General features: G+C 47.6%; 1 protein-coding gene across 1 annotated transcript in view; it reads left to right on the top strand.

Annotated features, from left to right (window-relative positions):
• PTPRT (protein tyrosine phosphatase receptor type T) overlaps positions 1 to 20,248 on the top strand; it is an 816,693-nt gene that overhangs the window by 763,027 nt on the left and 33,418 nt on the right. Inside the window, exons 19-21 of the mRNA XM_052650453.1 lie at positions 7,256 to 7,332; positions 16,360 to 16,396; positions 17,699 to 17,796. Coding sequence (XP_052506413.1) covers positions 7,256 to 7,332; positions 16,360 to 16,396; positions 17,699 to 17,796 — 212 coding nt within the window. The remainder of the gene's footprint in view (positions 1 to 7,255; positions 7,333 to 16,359; positions 16,397 to 17,698; positions 17,797 to 20,248) is intronic.

The raw sequence follows: 20,248 nt of genomic DNA, 5'->3' as shown, positions 1-20,248 counted from the left end.
TGTTACAATAGTGAAACGAAATTGATCCATTATTATTAGCTGAAGTCCATCCTTTACATTTGAATCCACCCTGTATTGTGCAATTCTGTAGGATTTGAACCATGTATGATGACAGGTATCCACCAGGAAAGGACCCTGCAGAGGTTTCACTGCCCTAAATACCCTCTGTGCTCCACCTATTCATCTCTCCCCAAAGGTCCCTGGAAACCATGGATCTTTTTACTGCCTCCACAGTTTTTCCTTCCCCAGAATGTTACAGAGTTGGAGCCGTACAGTATGAAGGCTTTCAGGATGGCTTTTTCACTTAGCAGTGTGCATTTATGTTTCCTCCATATCTTTTCACGCCTTAAGAATTCATTTCTTTATATTACCGAAGACTGTCCCATCGTTTGGATGTACCGTGACTTGCTTATCCATTTACCTGTTGAAAGACATCTTGTTTATTTCTAAATTTTGGCACTTGTGAGTAAACCTGCAATAACCATTCATGTGCAGGTTTTGTGTGGACAGTGAGTTTGGGCAAATGCCAGACAGAAATTGTTGGATCATATGATAAGAGTGTGTTTAGTTTTAGAAGAAATTACCAACCTGTCTTCCAGACTGGCTGTATAGATTTTGCTTTCCCATCAGCAATGAATGAGCATTCTGGTGGCTCCACATCCTCACCGGCATTTGGTGTTATCAGGATTCTGAATTTTGGCCGTTCTGGTAGGTGTATAGAGGTAGCCTCTTGTTTTTTATGTTTTCGGTTCCCAGTGACATGTGCTGGGAAAGATTGAAGGGAAAAGGAGAAAGGGGCAGCCGAGGATGAGATGGTTAGATAGTATCACTGACTCAATGAGAACGAGTTTGAGGAAACTCCAGGAGATAGTGAAGGACAAGGAAGCCTGGCATGCTGCAGTCTAGGAGGTCACAAAGAGTCAGACACAACTTAGTAACTGAACACCACCACCAACAAATTACATATGATACTGAACATCTTTTCATTTGCTCACCTTTTGTCTATACATCCTTTTTGATGAGCTTTCCGTTCAGATCTTTACCCCATTTTTTAATTGGACCGTTTTCCTATTGTTGAGTTTTACGAGTTCTTTGTCTACTGTGTATACAAGGCTTTCATCAGATGGTCTTTTTCAAATATTTTCTCCCAATCTGTGGCTTGTCTTTTCATTCTCTTAACATGTTCACACTTTTCACGCCTGCATTTTCTCATTTAATCCTCCTAGTATTCGTGGAGCTGTATTGCATTTTGCTAAGGAATCCAAGGCTTAGGGAGACCAATGGACTTGCCAAGTGATGGAACTAAGATCTGCCCACAGAACTGGCTGCTAGCTTCAAACCACCCATTACCAAGTCTGCTGTCCTGCTTGCCACAGGATAGCCATGTGAGAATAAACCTTGATCATTTTGTACTAAAGTAGGCTCCCACTGCCTCAGAAAAGAGTCTCTATTTGGACGCTCTGCAGAGCCTGGCTTGCTGACTTGCACCTAAGCACCTGATAGGGAAAAAAAAAGGCCCTCTGTAGCCTAAGCAGCACCCACCTCCTCTGCTTCTTATCTGGCTGCTAATCCCCACCCACCCAGCTGACTGTGGCTCAGATCATGAACTCCTTATTGCCAAATTCAGAGTTAAATTGAGGAAAGTAGGAAAAACCACTAGACCATTCAGGTATGACCTAAATCAAACCCCTTATGATTATACAGTGGAAGTGAGAAATAGATTTAAGGGACTAGATCTGATAGATAAGAGTGCCTGATGAACTATGGACAGAGGTTTGTGACATTGTACAGGAGACAGGGATCAAGACCATCCCCATGGAAAAGAAATGCAAAAAAGCAAAATGGCTGTCTGGGGAGGCCTTACAAATAGCTGTGAAAAGAAGAGAAGCAAAAAGCAAAGGAGAAAAGGAAAGATATAGGCATCTGAATGCAGAGTTCCAAAGAATAGCAAGAAGAGATAAGAAAGCCGCCTTCAGTGATCAATGCAAAGAAATAAAGGAAAACAACAGAATGGGAAAGACTAGAGATCTCTTGAAGAAAATTAGAGACACCAAGGGAACATTTCATGCAAAGATGGGCTTGATAAAGGACAGAAATGGTATGGACCTAACAGAAGCAGAAGATATTAAGAGGTGGCAAGAATACACGGAAGAACTGTACAAAAAAAGATCTTCATGACCCAGATAATCACGATGGTGTGATCACTCATCTAGAGCCAGACATCCTGGAATGTGAAGTCAAGTGGGCCTTAGAAAGCATCACTACAAACAAAGCTAGTGGAGGTGATGGAATTCCAGTTGAGCTATTTCAAATCCTGAAGGATGATGCTGTGAAAGTGCTACACTCAATATGCCAGCAAATGTGCAAAACTCAGCAGTGGCCACAGGACTGGAAAAGGTCAGTTTTCATTCCAATCCCTAAGAAAGGCAATGCCAAAGAATGCTCAAACTACCGCACAATTGCACTCATCTCACATGCTAGTAAAGTAATGCTCAAAATTCTCCAAGCCAGGCTTCAGCAATATGTGAACCATGAACTTCCAGATGTTCAAGCTGGTTTTAGAAAAGGCAGAGGAACCAGAGATCAAATTGCCAACATGTGCTGTATCATGGAAAAAGCAAGAGAGTTCCAGAAAAACATCTATTTCTGCCTTATTGACTATGCCAAAGCCTTTGACTGTGTGGATCACAAGAAACTGTGGAAAATTCTGAAAGAGATGGGAATACCAGGCCACCTGACCTGCCTCTTGAGAAACCTATATGCAGGTCAGGAAGCAACAGTTAGAACTGGACATGGAACAACAGACTGGTTCCAAATAGGAAAAGTAGTACATCAAGGCTGTATATTGTCACCCTGCTTATTTAACTTATATTCAGAGTACACCATGAGAAACACTGGGCTGGAGGAAGCACAAGCTGGAATCAAGATTGCCGGGAGAAATATCAATCACCTCAGATATGCAGATGACACCACCCTTATGGCAGAAAGTGAAGAGGAACTAAAAAGCCTCTTGATGAAAGTGAAAGAGGAGAGTGAAAAAATTGGCTTAAAGCTCAACATTCAGAAAACAAAGATCATGGCATCCAGTCCCATCACTTCATAGCAAATAGATGGGGAAACAGTGGAAACAGTGTCAGACTTCATTTGTTTGGGCTCCAAAATCACTGCAGATAGTGACTGCAGCCATGAAATTAAAAGATGCTTACTCCTTGGAAGGAAAGTTATGACCAACTTAGATAGCATATTCAAAAGCAGAAACATTACTTTGCCAACAAAGGTCCGCCTAGTCAAGGCTATGGTTTTTCCTGTGGTCATGTATGGATGTGAGAGTTGGACAGTGAAGAAAGCTGAGTGCTGAAGAATTGATGCTTTTGAACTGTGGTATTGGAGAAGACTCTTGAGAGTCCGTTGGACTGCAAGGAGATCCAACCAGTCCGTTCTAAAGGAGATCAGTCCTGGGTGTTCTCTGGAAGGACTGATGCTAAAGCTGAAACTCCAGTACTTTGGCCACCTCATGCGAAGAGTTGACTCATTGGAAAAGACTCTGATGCTGGGAGGGATTGGGGGCAGGAGGAGAAGGGGTCGACAGAGGATGATATGGCTGGATGGCATCACCGACTCGATGGACGTGAGTTTGAGTGAACTCTGGGAGATAGTGATGGACAGGGAGGTCTGGCGTGCTGCGATTCATGGGGTCGCAAAGAGTCGGACACGACTGAGCGACTGAACTGAACTGAGTCCCCACCCACTGCATGTTCACAAGACAAGAATCCCTGTTTGTAGCTCATCCAATATGCTTGCTTTTCCAGGACCCCTGCTGTCACTCTTGCGTTTGTCCTCTCTGATGGAAAGACCCTTCTTCATTGTCCATTGGTCAAGTCTCCCTTTCAGTGCCTCATTGCCTCGTATCACTTCCCAAAGCTGTTTGTTTGTTTGGCAGTGCCAGGTCTTACTTGCAGCACACGAGTCTTTCATCTTTGTTGCAGCATGTAGGATCTTTAATTGCAGCATGAGAACTCTTATTTGCAGCATGTGGGATCCCATTCTCTGACCAGGGATCGAACCTGGGCCCCCTGCATTGGGAGGTCTTAGCCAACAGACAAGCCACAAAATCCCCAAATTTGTTCTTAATAAATGAAGAGGTGATACTGACAAATACCTGGTAGTAGAGACACCGCTCATCTTTAAGAACAGATAGCTAAAAGAAATGTTTCTGTTTCTTTTTAAATCATATTTGCTTTCAGACTTTAAATTCCAATACCCTTTCAAGATTTTAAACCTCTGTTCCCAGTGCTATAGATCCCAAGGGCAGGCATAACTCAATAAATAAAGGAGATTTTTTGAATCAGTAAGTCATTAGTGAGACCAATGAGTGAAAACACATATTGCATTTTTCACTTTTTTGAGGCTTGTAGTTTTTTGTAGCCACTGGTAATAAGGCTTACCAGTCTGAGCGCAGTCAGGTGCTGGACCTTGTTTGAAGCCCCGCTGGGTGGTTGTCCCCCAGGAAATCCCACTGCAGGAGCTGGGGACGAGACCCTTGCCCAGACTCCAGTGCCTGCAAGATGGTAGAAGTCCAGGAACAGCACATTGTGTGGACAGAGCAGAGATTCAAGGTCAGACAGTCCTGAGAGAGTCCCAGCTTTGCCGCTTGCAAACTGTGTAACATTGGAAACTTGCTTAACCTCTATGAGTCCCAGTTTCTTCATCTGTGAAATGGGAAGAATATTACCATTGCAATATTAGCATATAAGAGTGATATTAGCATAATAGTCTGTAGAGCTATTTGGGGAAATATATGATTGTAAAACCTTCAGTGTCTGCCATACACTCCAGAAAGATTAGCTTCAAATTCCTTCCCCACATCACACCCCACTGCCCCACTTACCCACAGGGATAACTTACACCTCCTTCCCTGCCCCGGTTGCTTCCACGGAAACTCCTCCCTACCAGGAGTAAGAAGTGTGGCATCCAGTGTAGCTCAGTGTCTAGCACAATGCCTGGCACACAACGGATGCTCAGTGAATCATTTTTTATAGTGGTTAGACTCACTGAATGTCTATTATTTTATTTATAGCTGTGCTGGGTCTTCCTTGCTGCGCACGGGCTTTCTTTAGTTGCCGTGTGTGAGCTTCGCTTTGCAGGGTTTCATGGTTGTGGTGCTCGGGCTTAGTTGCCCTGCGGTATGTGGGGTTGAACCTGTGTCCCCTGCATTGACAGGCAGATTCTTAACCACTGGACTACCACGGAAGTCCTCAGTGAATAATTTTTGAATCGATTATTTAGGTAATGAATGAACAGATGTAGGGTGGTAGCCCCGGCCTGCTTGTCCGTCCTGGAGCCCATTCTTTGCCTTCTCCTGCTCGACCTTGCATCACAGGGAGCTGACCCCTCAGGTTTCATTTCTCACCACCTCTTGTCAGCTGGCCACTAGCTCGGTTTGGCCAGTGATGGGCACTCGTGTTGGAGATTGTAAGGCGGGAGAAAGAAGAAAACCGGGGTATCTCTCCCCTCTGTCCCCATCACAGGTACCTTCCTGAACAGCCAGGGAGTCTCTTCCTTTTCTCCAGCTCCCGCCAAAGAGGCCACCGCAGCTCCAGCTCCGACAGGTGCCCCCCTCCATGGGCTCCGGGGCCCTCGCTTCCTCCCTCTGTCCCACCTCCCTGGGGAGGCAGTGTCTCCTTGTGAGTGTTTATTTCCAAATTACTCCTCCCTCCTCCCTTTGGCCTCTCAACCCTTCCATCACCTAGGTAACCACTTCGCTGTCATTAACGCCTCTGCTATGCACCCGTGGAGAAGGAAATGGCAACCTACTCCAGGATTCTTGCCTGGGAAATCTCATGGACAGAGGAGTCTGGCAGGGTACAGTCCCCATGGGGTTGCAAAGAGTCAGACACAACTGAGCGACTAAGCACAAGTACCCTTGAAGTGCTTACTCCTATCCTGCTTAGACTCCTCTTGGGAATCAGGAGTGTCTGAGCTCAGAGTTAAGAGAACCTCACTCTTCTAGGCTCCACCATCCACTGACCATGTGGCCCTTCAGTCCTTGGGAGCCTCAGTTTCCTCATTTGTAACAAAGGTTACAAAAGGTTCTCTCCCAGGTCGCTGTGAGAGTCCAGAGAGGTAATCCATTCACCTGCTCCCCAAGTACTTATCGAGTACCTGTGCAGAGGATAGAACAGGGAGCAAAACACGTCGTGTCCCTGTTCTTGGGGGTTCCGGTTTGTAGTAGCAGACATGCTTATAAACTGCGAAGTTCTGGAAAAGGCCCACAGGATAATCTGACCCGACTTCCGTGATCCCCACAGACCCCTGTGGGTGCCCAGAGCTCCCCAGTCCACCTTTGGGAACCCCAGCCCTGCCAGTGGACGCAGCAACATTCGGTGATAAGAACCCAGTGATGGGGACAGCAAGCTGAGCCTCTCCCCCTCGCCAGACCCAACCCGGATGTTCTGTTTGTGTGTCTTTTAGCGTGTCGGAGCTCACTTGAATTAACTGTAAAGGATTAGCCTGATTCTTCTGCTGAGGAAGGTTTTTTTTTCCTTAATTGTTTTTATTTGGGGTTATTTGAAGTAAGCGTGCCATTGACTAAAGCCTCCACGTCTTGTTTATGCCTAGATTGTGTTTAAAATGGTATTCTCTGTAACACGATTTTTAGTTATTGATGATCTCTTTTATAATGACTTAGCTTCACTTGAATGATAGTATTGATAACAATATGTGGCTGACAATCTGTTTGCAGTAATACTCCAGGAGGCGAAAGGAAAGCATTTGTACACGCGTAGAAAATAGATACATTTGCTGGTTTTAAGAAAGCGTGAAAATGGAGCATATTAATCCTGATCGCACTTCCTGAGACACTTCCAGAGTGTTTTCATGCAGTCTTTCCTGCATTGTCCTCTGCAGAAGGCATCTCTACCCACTTTTAATGACAAAATCGCTAAGATTTAAAGAGCCAGGTGACTCTCCCCAGTCAGTAATGACAAAACCAGAACCAGAAGGGCAGGTGGGAAAAAAGAGGAGCATATACGGGCCCTTTGTAAGGCAGAGTAACCTCCCTGAGCCTCAACTTCCTCGTCTGTGAATGGAGATAATAACTGAGGGTGATGCTAGGGGTTCCAGGAGAATGTGTATGTCACTGGCATGATGCCTGGTGTGTGCTGATAGATAGATGGTAGCTCTGAAGCAGGCAGAGCTGGCTCCTCGCCCGAAGCCCTCTGATCACTCACACCCTTGTTTTCTGCTCTCTCTGCAGATGACCATTCTCGAGTGAGACTGCTGGTGCTGGATGGAGACCCACACTCCGACTATATCAACGCCAACTACATCGATGTGAGGCTCTTCATGGGGCTGGGGGGCTGGGTTCTGGGCGGGCTGCAGCAGACTCAAATCTGTGACTCTCCCCCCAGCCAATCCCCTAGACAGTGGCCCTCCTAGAGCAAGTCCACAGGGTCTGGCTCCTCCCTGTGACTCGTGTAACCCAAATTGATTATCCATCTAAAGATGCACCCATTTTCAGGCTGGCTAGAGTGGCCTGCTCTGTGGAGCCCAGGACTGCCAGCCTTGTTCATTTGCCCATTAATTCTTCAATTTTTAAAAAATTTTATTTATGTGTTTGTTTGCTGTACTGGCTCTTCGTTGCTGTGCAGAGGCTTTCTCTAGACGCAGTGAGCAGGGGCTACTCTCTAGTCGTAGTTCGGGGGCTTCTCGTTGCGGTGACTCTTCTCATTGCAGAGCCCAGGCTCTAGGGTTCACAGGCTTCAGTAGCAGTGATACGTGGACTTGCTTGCCCCATGGCATGTGAAATGTTCCCAGACCAGATATCAAACCCGTGTCCCCTGCTTTAACAGGTGAATTCTTAACTGCTATAACTCAGGGAAGTCCCATTAATTCTTGTGTGTGTGTGTGTGTGTGTCTGTTTGGCTATTCATTCATTCATTTGAAGGTACAGCCATTTATGTCATGAAAATTTCAGAGTTGGATGCTATGGGAACCAGACAGCTAAAAATGCCATGGTCTCTACCTTCTAAAACCTTAGCAGGAAGATAAGCTCACATCAATAATTCCAGGGCAAACTAGAAAGTGAGTGTCATAAGTTCAGATAAAATGCCACAGGGATTCAGAGGTGGGGGTGGAAAGTCGCCTTTTCATCAGGAATGCGAAGTGCAATGTGAACCAAAGCTTTAAGCACAGGCAGAATTTAAAGTCAAAGAAGAGGGAGATGGGCCTCTGGCCGAAGAGCTGCACAAGCTGAGATGTGGCGGAGGAGATAGCACAGCAGAGTGTGAGGGGAGCAGAGGCTCTGCGACGAGAATAGAGGAAAATAAGGTTGGTGCTGGAGCATGCATAGTTTGTGATCAAACATAGGAAGTCGGACTTTATTTTGTAGACAAGAGGAAGCTGTGGAAGGCATTGGATCAAGGAGGTGACCGGTTCAAAGCTGAGCTGTGGGATGGCTTATCTATTACTGAGGTCAAGGCAGATGAGAAAGAAGAGGGTCTGGGATTAAGACCCCCAGTTAGGAAAGGGGCCACTTCAGTGTTCCAGAGAACATGGAGGAGGGGGCTAAATACAACAGGAGCCGAGACAGGTGTGCATGGGATAGAGCGAGTTTGTAAAAGGGAAGCGTGGTCACTGGGGCCAGAGAGACATCCCAGCATGACTGATGCAAGCCAGGCTTCTCGAGGCCTCAGCTGGGAGGGCCAGGAACCTTGACGAAAGGCTCAGAGTTCGTCCCTGGCCCTTCTGACTCCCAGGTGTTTTTATAGACAAGCGATAAGGTACTGTGGCAGGCTTTAGAATTTCCCATAATCTAAGCTGAGCCAGATGATTCACTGATTGAACAAAAATGCATTAAGCCTCACCTTAGATATTTACCTTTTGCTCTCTGATCTATTCCATGTTGCCGGGGTCCAGCCCCCGTGGATCCAGGGTAATTCGAAGGGGAGATGGAATCGGTGTCCTAGGAAAAAGCTATTTAATTAAAAGTATAAAGAGAGATTAGAAAGGAATAGTGTAGTAGGAAAATCAGTGGAGAAAAAGAGGCTGAATAACTTGGTTTACATGGGATACCAATAAAGCTTCGAGACAAGAAGCTTGCACCACCTACGTAGGACACAGGCGTCTTTCCATTCTCCCGAAGGAGAGGAGGCACTGAGGCCTCCCCGGTCAGATCTTAGAAGCCCAGGCAAAATTAGCAAAATTAGGCTTGGTAAGTACCCATGCTCCAGATGGGAAATCCCCCAGAAAAAACGGAGAACAAGAAAGAAACGACACGGGGGAATCAGTCTTTCCAGAAACTGATCCGTTTTCTTTATTTTCAGGTTTGCTTATATACTTTTTGTTATACGTAGGGATGAATACAGAGTCACGCAGGGTCAGCAGACCTGACCCTTGTCAAAATCAGGTGTTTCATATAAAATTATACAAAAGTCTTAGGGGTTTTACATCATCTTCTGGCCATGAGGCCTGCTGACATTTTATGGCCCTTTCTGATAACGGTCAGTCAACCAGAAAACTTATTTATTCCAGGGGTGATTTTTTCTTGAACCAGGCACCACCCTCCAAATAAAGTTGCATTCCTATAGGGTGAGGGTGTAGTGGGTTACAATCAAGAAAGGAATTTACTTAGCCTAAGGTTTAACGTGATTAATCTTAAAGGTTAATATTTATTTCTCCTGTATATTCATTATAAGGGCAGGGAGTATGGAGATTTAGCAGCAAATATTGGCTCAACAAATGAAAAACCCTTCACCAATATAATTTCTAATCAACCCACTAATACTATACTAATAATTTTGTAACTTCTCAAAAGAATCTGTATGTAGAAAGTTTAAAGCATCTCGTGCCTCTCACGGTTGGGAGGCTGTAAACAATCACATGTGGCCGGACGAACCTGCTCAGGCAGGCTAGAGAACCTTCAGAGGAGTTTGTAAGTTGAAACACTCTTGTCACGCCCAGGAATTTTTATTAACTGGAGCTGCAAGTTAACTCCTTCTCCAAGAGAGGTGGTAGGGGGTCAGCCCCCCGTAAAGTCAGAGGTATAGGTGCGAGCATAAAACAGTAAAGTAGGCACTCTGGTTTTGGGGGTAGATGCTCGGGAACAGGGGCTCTCCTGAGGCTCAATCTCACCTTTGCGTAATGCCGAGCCTCTTTCCTCATGACCTTTGCCACGGGCGGAGTTCCTCATGCTGGCTCCTGGCACCATGTCTTTCCCCGTTCTGCTTTGCATTGCTGGTGTGTATGTGGGCAGAGGGAGGTAGGTGAGGGGGAGGCGTGGGTTACAGAGAGGAGAGAGAGCTGACCCCTTTAAGGAAGGTGCGATGGGAGATAGGAGGGTGAGAGGAAGGGAGAAGCCATCGTATTTCTCCACCTCTCTCGCTTCCTGGGGTGGCAGCTCCAGCAGTGGCTCCAGCTCCATCCACCAGGACCGCCAGGGTGGTCCAGCCTCAACAAGGTGGCCCCAGCTCCTGGGCTCTGGCGGCTTCTCTGTCTCCCATTATACCTGCTGGTTCTAGGGGTGGCCATAGCCTCTTGCTATTGCCGATCTCTGGGCAGCCCACTGTTCTGTTTTGCATCTCAGCTTCACCATCACCTGTATAACCAGCTCCCTGCACTGAATTCCCTCTTTCTGAAACACCTGGCGTGGTCCCTAGATCCCCCCACCCGAGACCCTGGCTAACAAAGGGCCTGCGTGTGGTCAGGAGCTGGGCCTGGAGCTTCCGTAGAGGTCTAGATAGACACGGCCTCTGTCACGAGCAGGTCATGGAAGGGGACAGAGAGTCAGTGGAGGGACAGAGAAGACACCAAGCCCAGGCTTCCTGCACAGTGTGAGCAGTTCAGGGTTGGGGGCGGTGGGGGCGGGGGGGGGGGGGGGCGAACTGCACCAGGTGTGGGCCTACTCTCTACTCCAGCAGAGTCACGATTCCCAGGGTCACTATGGGGATGCCTGGCAGGCTTCACCCTGGGTAGCTATCAGGCTCACCCCTTGGCCCGAGTTTCCACCCAGCCAGAAATGCAGCCCTCCAGAGGGCTGACTGCCCGTGCTGGAATCATTTATCCAGTTGGATCTTGACGACGCACTAAAACAACTCCACCTGGATAACGAGCTGAAGGGGCAGCCCTGTCTAGGCCTCCAGAGGCCCGTGCCGTCAGCCCACTGGCAGGCTTGTTTCACACCCAAGGATGCATTGGCCACTTGAATCCGTTATAAATTACCAGTCTGGAAATAAATATCATATCTGGGTCCCCAGTAAGTAACAGATGCATGAGTACAGAGTGAGATAAATGCGTTTTGGATGCAAACCTCTTTCCCATTGCTCACAGACAGATGGAGGCAGGCCCAGCGCAGGTTTGCGGTTGATCTGTGTGCTGTGTAGGTGGGACTTCAGTGAACTCAGAGTTCTTTTAAGGTTAGGAAGTTTCTGTACCAGCTCTCGGCAGATCCCCGGAGGAGCCCCGAATGAGCAGTCCATTTCCTTTTATCTCCAATTGCTAGAGTCCAGTCGTTGGCACATTTTCTTTCAGGGGACTGTATGGGTTCCAGGATGCCAGAGAGGGTCTCTGGACTCTGGCGCCATGTGTGGACAGGCACGCAGCAGGCAGGCATTCATTCCATATGCATTTATCAAGGGGATGGCCAAGGCAGACTTCTCCATGCTGGGGACACAGCCATGAGCCAGCCCATTACAGCCCTGGCCTGCTGGAGCTCTCATTCAACTGGGCAAACAGACGCTAAGCATGTAAATAAACAAAGACTTTGGTGTTAAGTGCCCTGAAGAAAAGTAAAGCAGAGAAAGCAGCCCCGCCCGCCCCCCCCCCCCCCCACAAAAAAAAACAGCCAGTGGGTGTCAAGCCTGCCAGTGGGTGTCAGGATGGACTGTCTGCAGAGGTGACTGCTGTCCCAGCAGAAGCCTGGATGGGAGGGGAGAGCAAACCCCTGGGTTATGTGGGGACAGACACAGCTGACACGGTCCCAGGGAAGGGCCGGCGCCAAGGCCTGTGGATGGAAACATGACAGGCAGCAAGCATGGGCAGAGTGGGAGGAAAGCTGAGACTGTTATTTCAGGGATGAAGTGGGAACCACAGGGGTGTTGAGATGGGCAAACCAGGCTTAAGAGGCCCATTCAACTGCAGTGAGCTCATAGAGAACACTTCTCTGGCCTCCCTGGTTGAGTCCACTCCCCGGCGGGGCTCCCCAGAGCCCTAGATCTTTTCCTCGGTGGCCCTTATCTCAGCTTGTTGACATCTACAAGCTGCTTAGAACCTAAGCCCACATTCATCTGGTCCACTTTTGTATCTCTAGGGCCTTGTACAGAGTAGTAGATACTCAGTTAATACCTGTTGCTTGAATATTGAAGGACTGAGTGACTAAATGAATGAACAGAATAGCGAACCCAAGTCATCTAACCTCCACAAGCAAAGTGTGAGTGCCTTGCTCAGGATTCCACCCCACTGATGCTGAAGTGCATTGCGAGTGAAGTGAGAGTGTTAGTCGCTCAGTCCTGTCTGACCCTTTTGCCACCCACATGGACTGTTGCCCGCTGGGCTCCTCTGTCCTTGGAATTCTCCAGGCAAGAATACTGGTGTGGGTTGCTTTCCCTTCTCCAGGGGATTTTTCTGACCCAGGGATCAAACCCAGGTCTCCTGCATTGCAGGCAGATTCTTTATCATCTGGGCCACCAGGGAAGTGCATTGGAATCATCCAGATTCCATGCATTTTGTCTTTGCCTTTTGTCTGCCAACTGGGGCATTAAAGGAGTGCCCCAAGCTCACCTCAAAAGATGTGTTCATGCACGTATGCCACAACCATCCTTTGCTGAAAAAGCTGCACCCAGCTCTGGGTAGCCTATCCAGTGGCCCAGAGAAAGTATTAAAATTAAAAAAAAAACTTACTGTAACATACATTATGAGGGTGTTGATTGGGCATCTCCCAAGCCCTGCAGGACTGCTCAGGAGGAAAGAGGGTTCATTTGAAGTGCAGTGTGGGAAGCTGGGGACATAGGGTACCTGGAAGGGCCTCAAGAGGGACAGCTGGGAATGCGTCTGGAGACAAGGATGGAGACAGGTGATCAGCCCCATGCTAAAGCATCTGGACGTTATTATACAGGCAGCAGGGAGCCACTGCAGGCTTTTACGTGGAGAAATAATAATAATAATCAGGTGGGCACTGGGATGTTCACCCTGGCAGGAAGCAGATGGGCTATGGGACCAGATGGGAAGGTAGGAGGCAGGGAGGCCAGCATGAGGCCTTGGCCCAGATCAGGAAGGACGAGGGCTGTAAGAAGGAATGATGGCAGGGATAACAGAAGGCCACGGGCTTGAGAGACCCCGTCTTTCCATGCTCCAGGGCACTATTTCTAGTCCCAGACCTGCTCAGGAAAACTCCCAGAGTCTGTCCCTCCTGTGATCCTGAAGAGATGGGTGGTCTTGACTGGGAGGGACAGAGCTCTCTGTGCCTCTCATTGTCCTCCCCACCTCTCACGGCTCAGAGAGGGCCTCAGTTACTACCTCTGGAGGGAGACCAGAGAGGAGGGAAGGATCAGAAGGATCTCAGAATCCCTCACGGCCAGCGCAGACTTTGAATCATGGTAGGCACTCGATAAATGCTTTCCAGATACACAGTAAAATGATAATAGCAAGGACGTATATGTTAAACTCTAGACTACTGCCTGACACATGGTAACGGTCATCTATTAACTCACTTAATCCTAACCACAAGGCTATAATGTAAACGCTGTTATCCCCATTTAACAGCAAAAATCAATTAAGGCCCAGGAGGTTAAGTAACCTGCCCCAGACCACACAGCCTATAAGGAACAGAGCCAGCATTCACACCCAGGCTATTAAATTGAGAGTCTGAGCACATAACCACCGTGCTATGCTGCTTTTCTTTCTTTTTTAAACATTTATTTTATTGAAGTATAGTTGGTTACCGGGCTGGTGTTCATTTCTGCTGCACAGCACAGTGACTCAGCTATACAACTCTTGCTGTTCTTTTTCATATTATTTTCCATTATAGTTTGTCAGAGGATATTGAATGTCATTCCCTGTGCTCTACAGCGTGTGTGTGTGTGTGCCCCATGGACTGTAGCTGGCCAGGTTCCTCCGCCCATGGAATTTTCCAGCCAAGAGTAGTGGAGTGGGGTGCCATCTCCTCCTCCAAGGGATCTTCCTGACCCAGGGATCAAACGCGCCTCTGCTGTGTCTCCGCACTGGCAGGCAGATTCACTGGCAGGCCGCTAGCGCCTCCTGTACAGTAGGACCTTGTTGTTCCTATATACGTAAATAAAAGTTTGCATCTGCTGATCCCGAGCTCCCAGTCCATCCTTCCTCCACCCCCTCTCCCCCTTGGCAACTACAAGCCTGTGCTCTATGTCTGTGAGTCTCTTTCTGTTTTGTAGATATGTTGACTTGTATCTATTTCGGATGCCACATATGTGACATCATATAGTATTAGTCTCTCTCTGACTTACTTCAGGCCTCCCTTGTGGCTCAGCTGGTAAAGAATCCGCCTGCCATGAGGGAGACCTGGGTTCAATTCCTGGGTTGGGAAGATCCCCTGGAGAAGGGTATGGCTACCCACTCCGGTATTCTGGCCTGGAGAACTCCAGTCCATGGGGTCACGAAGAATCAGACACGACCGAGCGACTTTCACTGACTTACTTCACTTAGTATGATAATCTCCAGGTCCATCAAAGTCACTGCAAACGGCATTATTTTGTTCTTTTGTATGGCTGAGTGGTATTCCACTGTCTAAAGGTACCACATTTTCTTTATGCGTTCATCTGTCCACAGACATTGTTTCCATGTCTTGGCTATTGTAAATAGTGCTGTTGTGAACACACTCTTTGAATTATAGCTTTGTCTGGATATGTGTCCAGGTGTGGGATTGCTGGATCATATGGCAACTCTATTTTTAGTTTTTTGAGGAATCTCCATACTGTTCTCCATGGCGGCTTGCTCCAGTTTACATTCCCATCAACAGTGTGAGACTGTTCCCTTTTCTCCACACCCTCTCGAGCATGTGTTACTTGTAGACTTTTAAGTGTAAACTATTCTGACTGGTGTGAGGTGTTGATTTGCATTTCTCTAATAATTATATGCTGCCATCCTGATTGGTCTCTCTCAAGAGCTTGTTTATTGGGCATTCACTCTGGGTTTCACACTGTACTAGGCTCCACAGACAAAGTAATTAGCCTTCAATTAAAATAAATAAATTGAAATTTAAAAAAAATTAGGAGGCAGTGTTTGTCCGCAAGAAGCTGACAACTTTCCTAAGAAGATAGGACCACTCATACAAAGAGTCTAGGTTGGGCAGATTGATTCCTGGTGGTTAATCCAAGCATTGTACCCATGACACTGGCCTTGGGTTGGGACTGACAGTTTATTTGTTCATTAAAGTTTATGACTTCTTGTCTCCTGAGATTAAAAGTGGAATTTCAGGACTTTCCAACAACCTTTCCACCAACAGGCTCCTTATTTGGCATCTATATCTTTTAGACGTAGCCATTCATTTATTTGTTTATTCATTTAGTCATTCAGTTATTACTGATTACGTTCAACGTCCTGTATTAAATACAGATCTGTCTCCAAAACTTGAACTTCTACCCAATATGATACATTTCCTCTCTGTAACAAGAAAGGGGACCCTCTATGTAGTCCATGCCCAGACAGAAGAGAAAGTCATCCTCAACCTCTCCCCAATGATTAGGTTGATGAGGCACCAGAGTACCCCACATCAGAGCCCAGCAGGGTCTCCTGAAGACCCTGAAATGTACAGGAAAATATCTCTGAATTAGAAAATGGCTTTGTCAGTCTCTGGGTCACACCCAGCTGGGGCCCTCTCCGTGAAAGGAGCTTCCGTTCCAAGCCCAGCCATGTGGCAGAGAGGCCTTCCCAGCTCTCTTTTTCTAACTGTTACTCATGCAAGGAGTCAGCAATGCAACTGTTGTTTTCTCTCTGGTGCCCTCTGGGGCCTTGCCCAGTGTTCTGCATGGAATCACGGCTCCGGAAAGGCTTGGTGGTGGGTGATGTCCCACAGAAACCTGAAAATTCCTTCTCCACCTCTTTCTGGGTGTGCCTGGCCACAACTGGTGCTCATCCAATCTTGGCTCCCAGTTCATGGTTCCAAGGCAAGCCTGTTTGGGGCCCCTCACAAGGAACCCTAAGAACAGCTAACATTTAGCAGTTGACTCAGCATTTTATATGCATGAGCTTATTTAATCTTCACCACTTGTCTGGGAAATGTCTAATGCTAGCCTCATTTTGTTTATAAGGAAACCAAGCCTTGGAAAGGATAACTAAGCCATTTGCAAGCTTAGACTAGGCCCTTCACTGTGCTTTTCTCTTCTCATCCAGGGGTACCATCGACCTCGGCACTACATCGCAACTCAAGGTAAGAGCCGAAAGGGCCCTTGCCTTACATGGGGGGAGTGGAAGAAGCTTCCACCAGCCAAGACGTTACATAGGAGTAGGCCTGGAGAGGCTCCAGAGGTCTTTAGGTTGCCCATTTGTTTGTTTGGGAAGGAAAGAGGTGACAGGTTCAGCAGTGGAAGTGGAGGAGAAACGTAAGGGAGAAAGGAGGGAGGTCTCACTGGGAAATGGTCAAGAGAGATGGGCCCTGGACCAAAAGCATTGGCTCCAGGCACATGACATCAATATCCACCATCCCCAACTGGAGCTGACGGTGCCTTATCTCCTCGATGGCTGAACACCTAGAAGAAACAGGAGGCCAACTCTCCTAGAAAGCAGCTTACTAGGGTGTTATCAGAAGATCTAAAAAATACTCTCCCTCTCAAAGTGTTCTGGGAGGAAATCCTGTGGGCGATTACATATGTGGGCAATGACATATATAAAGATACCTACCCTTCATAGTGTTATCTACTACGAAGACAAGTGAAAAACCTTCAGTGCCCAACAAATGTTAGATTGGTTAAAGTGTGATACTTCTATATTATGGAAAATTATGTAGCTATGAAAAATTTCATGGTGAGAATTTTTAAGGGGCATGGAGAAATGCCTGTAGTAGATACAATGCTTCTTATAATAAATACATACGAATATATTTATGTAGAGAAATGGCATTCCAAATTTTATATCAAAAGGATGTATTACTCTTGTAATTTTAAAAACATTGAAGGCCCAGGACATTAAAAGAGAAATTTCCAAGGAAATTGCTTTGGACGCTCAGATCCTATCTCCCATTTCTTTTTCCTTTTTTGCCCTGCTTTCTGCCCAGGCTCCAGGCAGATGCATTTGTCAAGCTGAGAACTGGGCCTCTTCGGTTTGTGTTCTCAGCGTCTGACTCCTGGTGGCTCCCCTGCCCTCTCACCCCACCCTCACCTCAATTTCCTTCCCATGTCTCACTGAGGATCTATAGCCTAATTTTTGAAAATTCCCTTAAGCTATGTTATTTACCCCAAATACAAGATGGTGGGTTGGTGGGAAAGTGGAGCCTCTGGGAGGAGTCTGAGCAGGGGGACAGTGGAGAGGAGAAGCTGCGGGCATGCAGATGCTGCACGTCGGAGCGCGGCTGTTCTCATGCCCCAGTCTCGGCTACTTGGGTGTCCGGCAGGGAAGGCTGACCTCACTGTGATTCACCCATCCGGAGCCTTCACTGAGCAGCCGCGAGGGACAAGCCTCTTGTCTGTTTCCTGGCAGCTTCAGCCTTTGACCCTGTCCCGTCCTCTGTTGGCAGGTCCCATGCAGGAGACCGTAAAGGACTTCTGGAGAATGATCTGGCAGGAGAACTCGGCCAGCATCGTCATGGTCACAAACCTCGTGGAAGTGGGCAGGGTAAGCCCCTCCCGCGGCGCCTGGATAGAGGATGCTGGCTGGCGAGCCACTGCCCAGCATCTCTGTTCCAAGCGCCTCTCGTTCCGCATTTCACCCTCATGGCCCCTACAAGGGAGAAACCCTCCCTCCCGTTCACACTCGAGGAAGGAAGGTCTCTACCCTTCAAACCCCACCCCCACCCCTTTCTCCACCCTCACGCTCTGCTGATGCCGTCACCTCGTAGACTGAGGAAATCACAGCCATCAGTTGTGAACTCTCATCTTCACACTGCAAAGCTGCATTCTACTCGTGTCTACAACCATCTTCTCGTTCTTCCCCTCTATTATTGGGCTAAACCACAAGACCTGCCTGTTTCTGTTGACCTTCGATGGTAGACTATTGGCTCTTTCTTACGGCCCAGCCTCATATGATAAAAGAAATGATTCTCACCCTTTCAAAGGCAATCCTAATGCCCTGAATCGCAGATTCCGCTCAAAAATTTCTCATCCTTCCCCTCTCACTTGGAAAGTAATTTTTTTCCCATTGCTAGATCATTTTCCTCAGCATACAAACATCCTGAGCACCTTCCCCCTTAAAAATGGAAAACAAGCAAACAAAACTGCTGCCTCTTGTCCCTGCTTTTCCGCCCCACTCTGAAGCCCCCACACAGGTTCTGCTTCTTCACTTCCGTTGTCTTCCACCCCCTCCATCCCAGCATCAGGCGGTGTCTGCAGCATCCCTCATGTCGACACATCCACGGCCATCTCTCTCTTCTCCTGGCACTCGGTCTCAGCAGCATCTGACCCTCTGTTCCTCGAAGCTTTGACATTCTTCAGGGTCCAGACCTTGCGCTCTCACTCTGTTCATCTTGACTCTCTCCTCTGTGCTCCTTAGCGACTCCTAGGGCTTAAAAATGGGACTGCTCTTGCCAGCTCACTTTCACCTACTTGATAAACTGTGGCGTGTGTGGTGTGGGTGGGCTGCTGGGTTTAAAGGCAGGGTGCACAGACGCTAGTATTAAGAAGGGCTCTTTACTTATCACATGCGCTAACTAAAGAGTGCGCAGGTAAGTTTTTGTTTTGGAAAGAACCAGATAATCCAGTAAAATTAAAGGAGTCCCAAGCCTCCACGATAATGGGCAGGGGGAGGAGCTGGGCTGTCAGTTGTAGTTCACAGCTGTGGACATCTCATGGCCTAATAGGAGTTTAGGGCTGGAAGAGACTTTGTTCTCGAGCCCACTCTTCCTGCGTCCATTCCCCAGTTTTACAGATGAAGGAACAGACTCCAGGGCGGGGAGTAACTGCCATGAAGTCATTGAGACAGAACCTAGCCACTGTCTCTTGACTGTTGACTCTCATTCTAGAGGTCACGATCAAGACCACTCCCCAGCGACTCTGGCCCAGAGAGCAGCTACTGTGGACCACACATCCAGCCCGGGAGTTAAGAATTCGGAGGCACATTCTAGCCTGTTCTACAGATGTCCCCGCTGGAGATAGATTTCCTTGCTTATGAGTCTAATTTGATTGGGGGAAGGGACAGGAGAGCCATCGCTTCATGGAGTTCTGAGAAGGAGCCAAGTTCTCTGCCAGGCACGGGATATGCATTGTGTCACTTTATCCTCTCAGCAGTCATCCGGGACGATGTTCCTGGTCATTATCCAGATGGCCTGGCTTTGCATCCTGGCTCCCCCACCCTTACTGACAGTTGATCCTGAGCAATTTTCGTAGGTTCCCTCTGCTTCTGATTCCTCATCTGTAAAACAAATAGGGCTAATAATAATATCTACTTCATCAGAGTACGGTGACCAGTCATTAAAGTAATCTGTGTAAAGCATTCATAGAAGACTTAGTCAGCAGGGCTAGAGGGAGTAAAAGCCATTAGACAGTGTCAGCTACCATTCATCACAGGAAGCTGAGGCTCAGAGAGGTCTCAGGACTTCCTGGAAGCTGCACAGCTACACAGTGTTAGAACAAACAGTGCATCCATTTGCCTCCATACCCTGTGGCACTAAACCAGCATTTCCCTAAGTGGGTTCCATGGGCTGCTAGTCTGCAGGATGCTTAGCTAGCAGAGGGTTCCATGGTTAAATACGTTTGGGAAATGCTGTGGACTCTTCGCCCCTTTCAGAGAAACTGCAAAGATGTTAGCATTAGCACATTCAAGCAGCTGAGCAGTCCTGTAGCAAAAGCGGCCTATTTAAGTTTGTTTAATCCAGCATTTCCCAAACTCATTTGACCACAAAACCTGTTTTTGTTTGTTTTTGTTTCTTTTTTTTTTTTTTTTTTTTACCTAACACCTATCAGCACCCAGCGGGACACACTGTGGGAAATGCCACTCTGGGCCGCGCGGCATCCCCTGGAATGGTAATACTTTTGTTCTTTTAAGGGGAAAACCATCTCTTTCTCCTCCCGCGGCATGTGACTCACAGCCAGGTGTGGGAGTCGCTTGTTCACAGCGTCTGTACCCACGCGCG

The sequence above is a fragment of the Budorcas taxicolor genome, chromosome 13 (genome assembly GCF_023091745.1).
Source record: "Budorcas taxicolor isolate Tak-1 chromosome 13, Takin1.1, whole genome shotgun sequence".
Lineage (NCBI taxonomy): Eukaryota > Metazoa > Chordata > Mammalia > Artiodactyla > Bovidae > Budorcas > Budorcas taxicolor.
The sequence above is the reverse complement of the archived record's forward strand: the minus strand, read 5'-3'. Positions and strand labels throughout refer to the sequence as shown.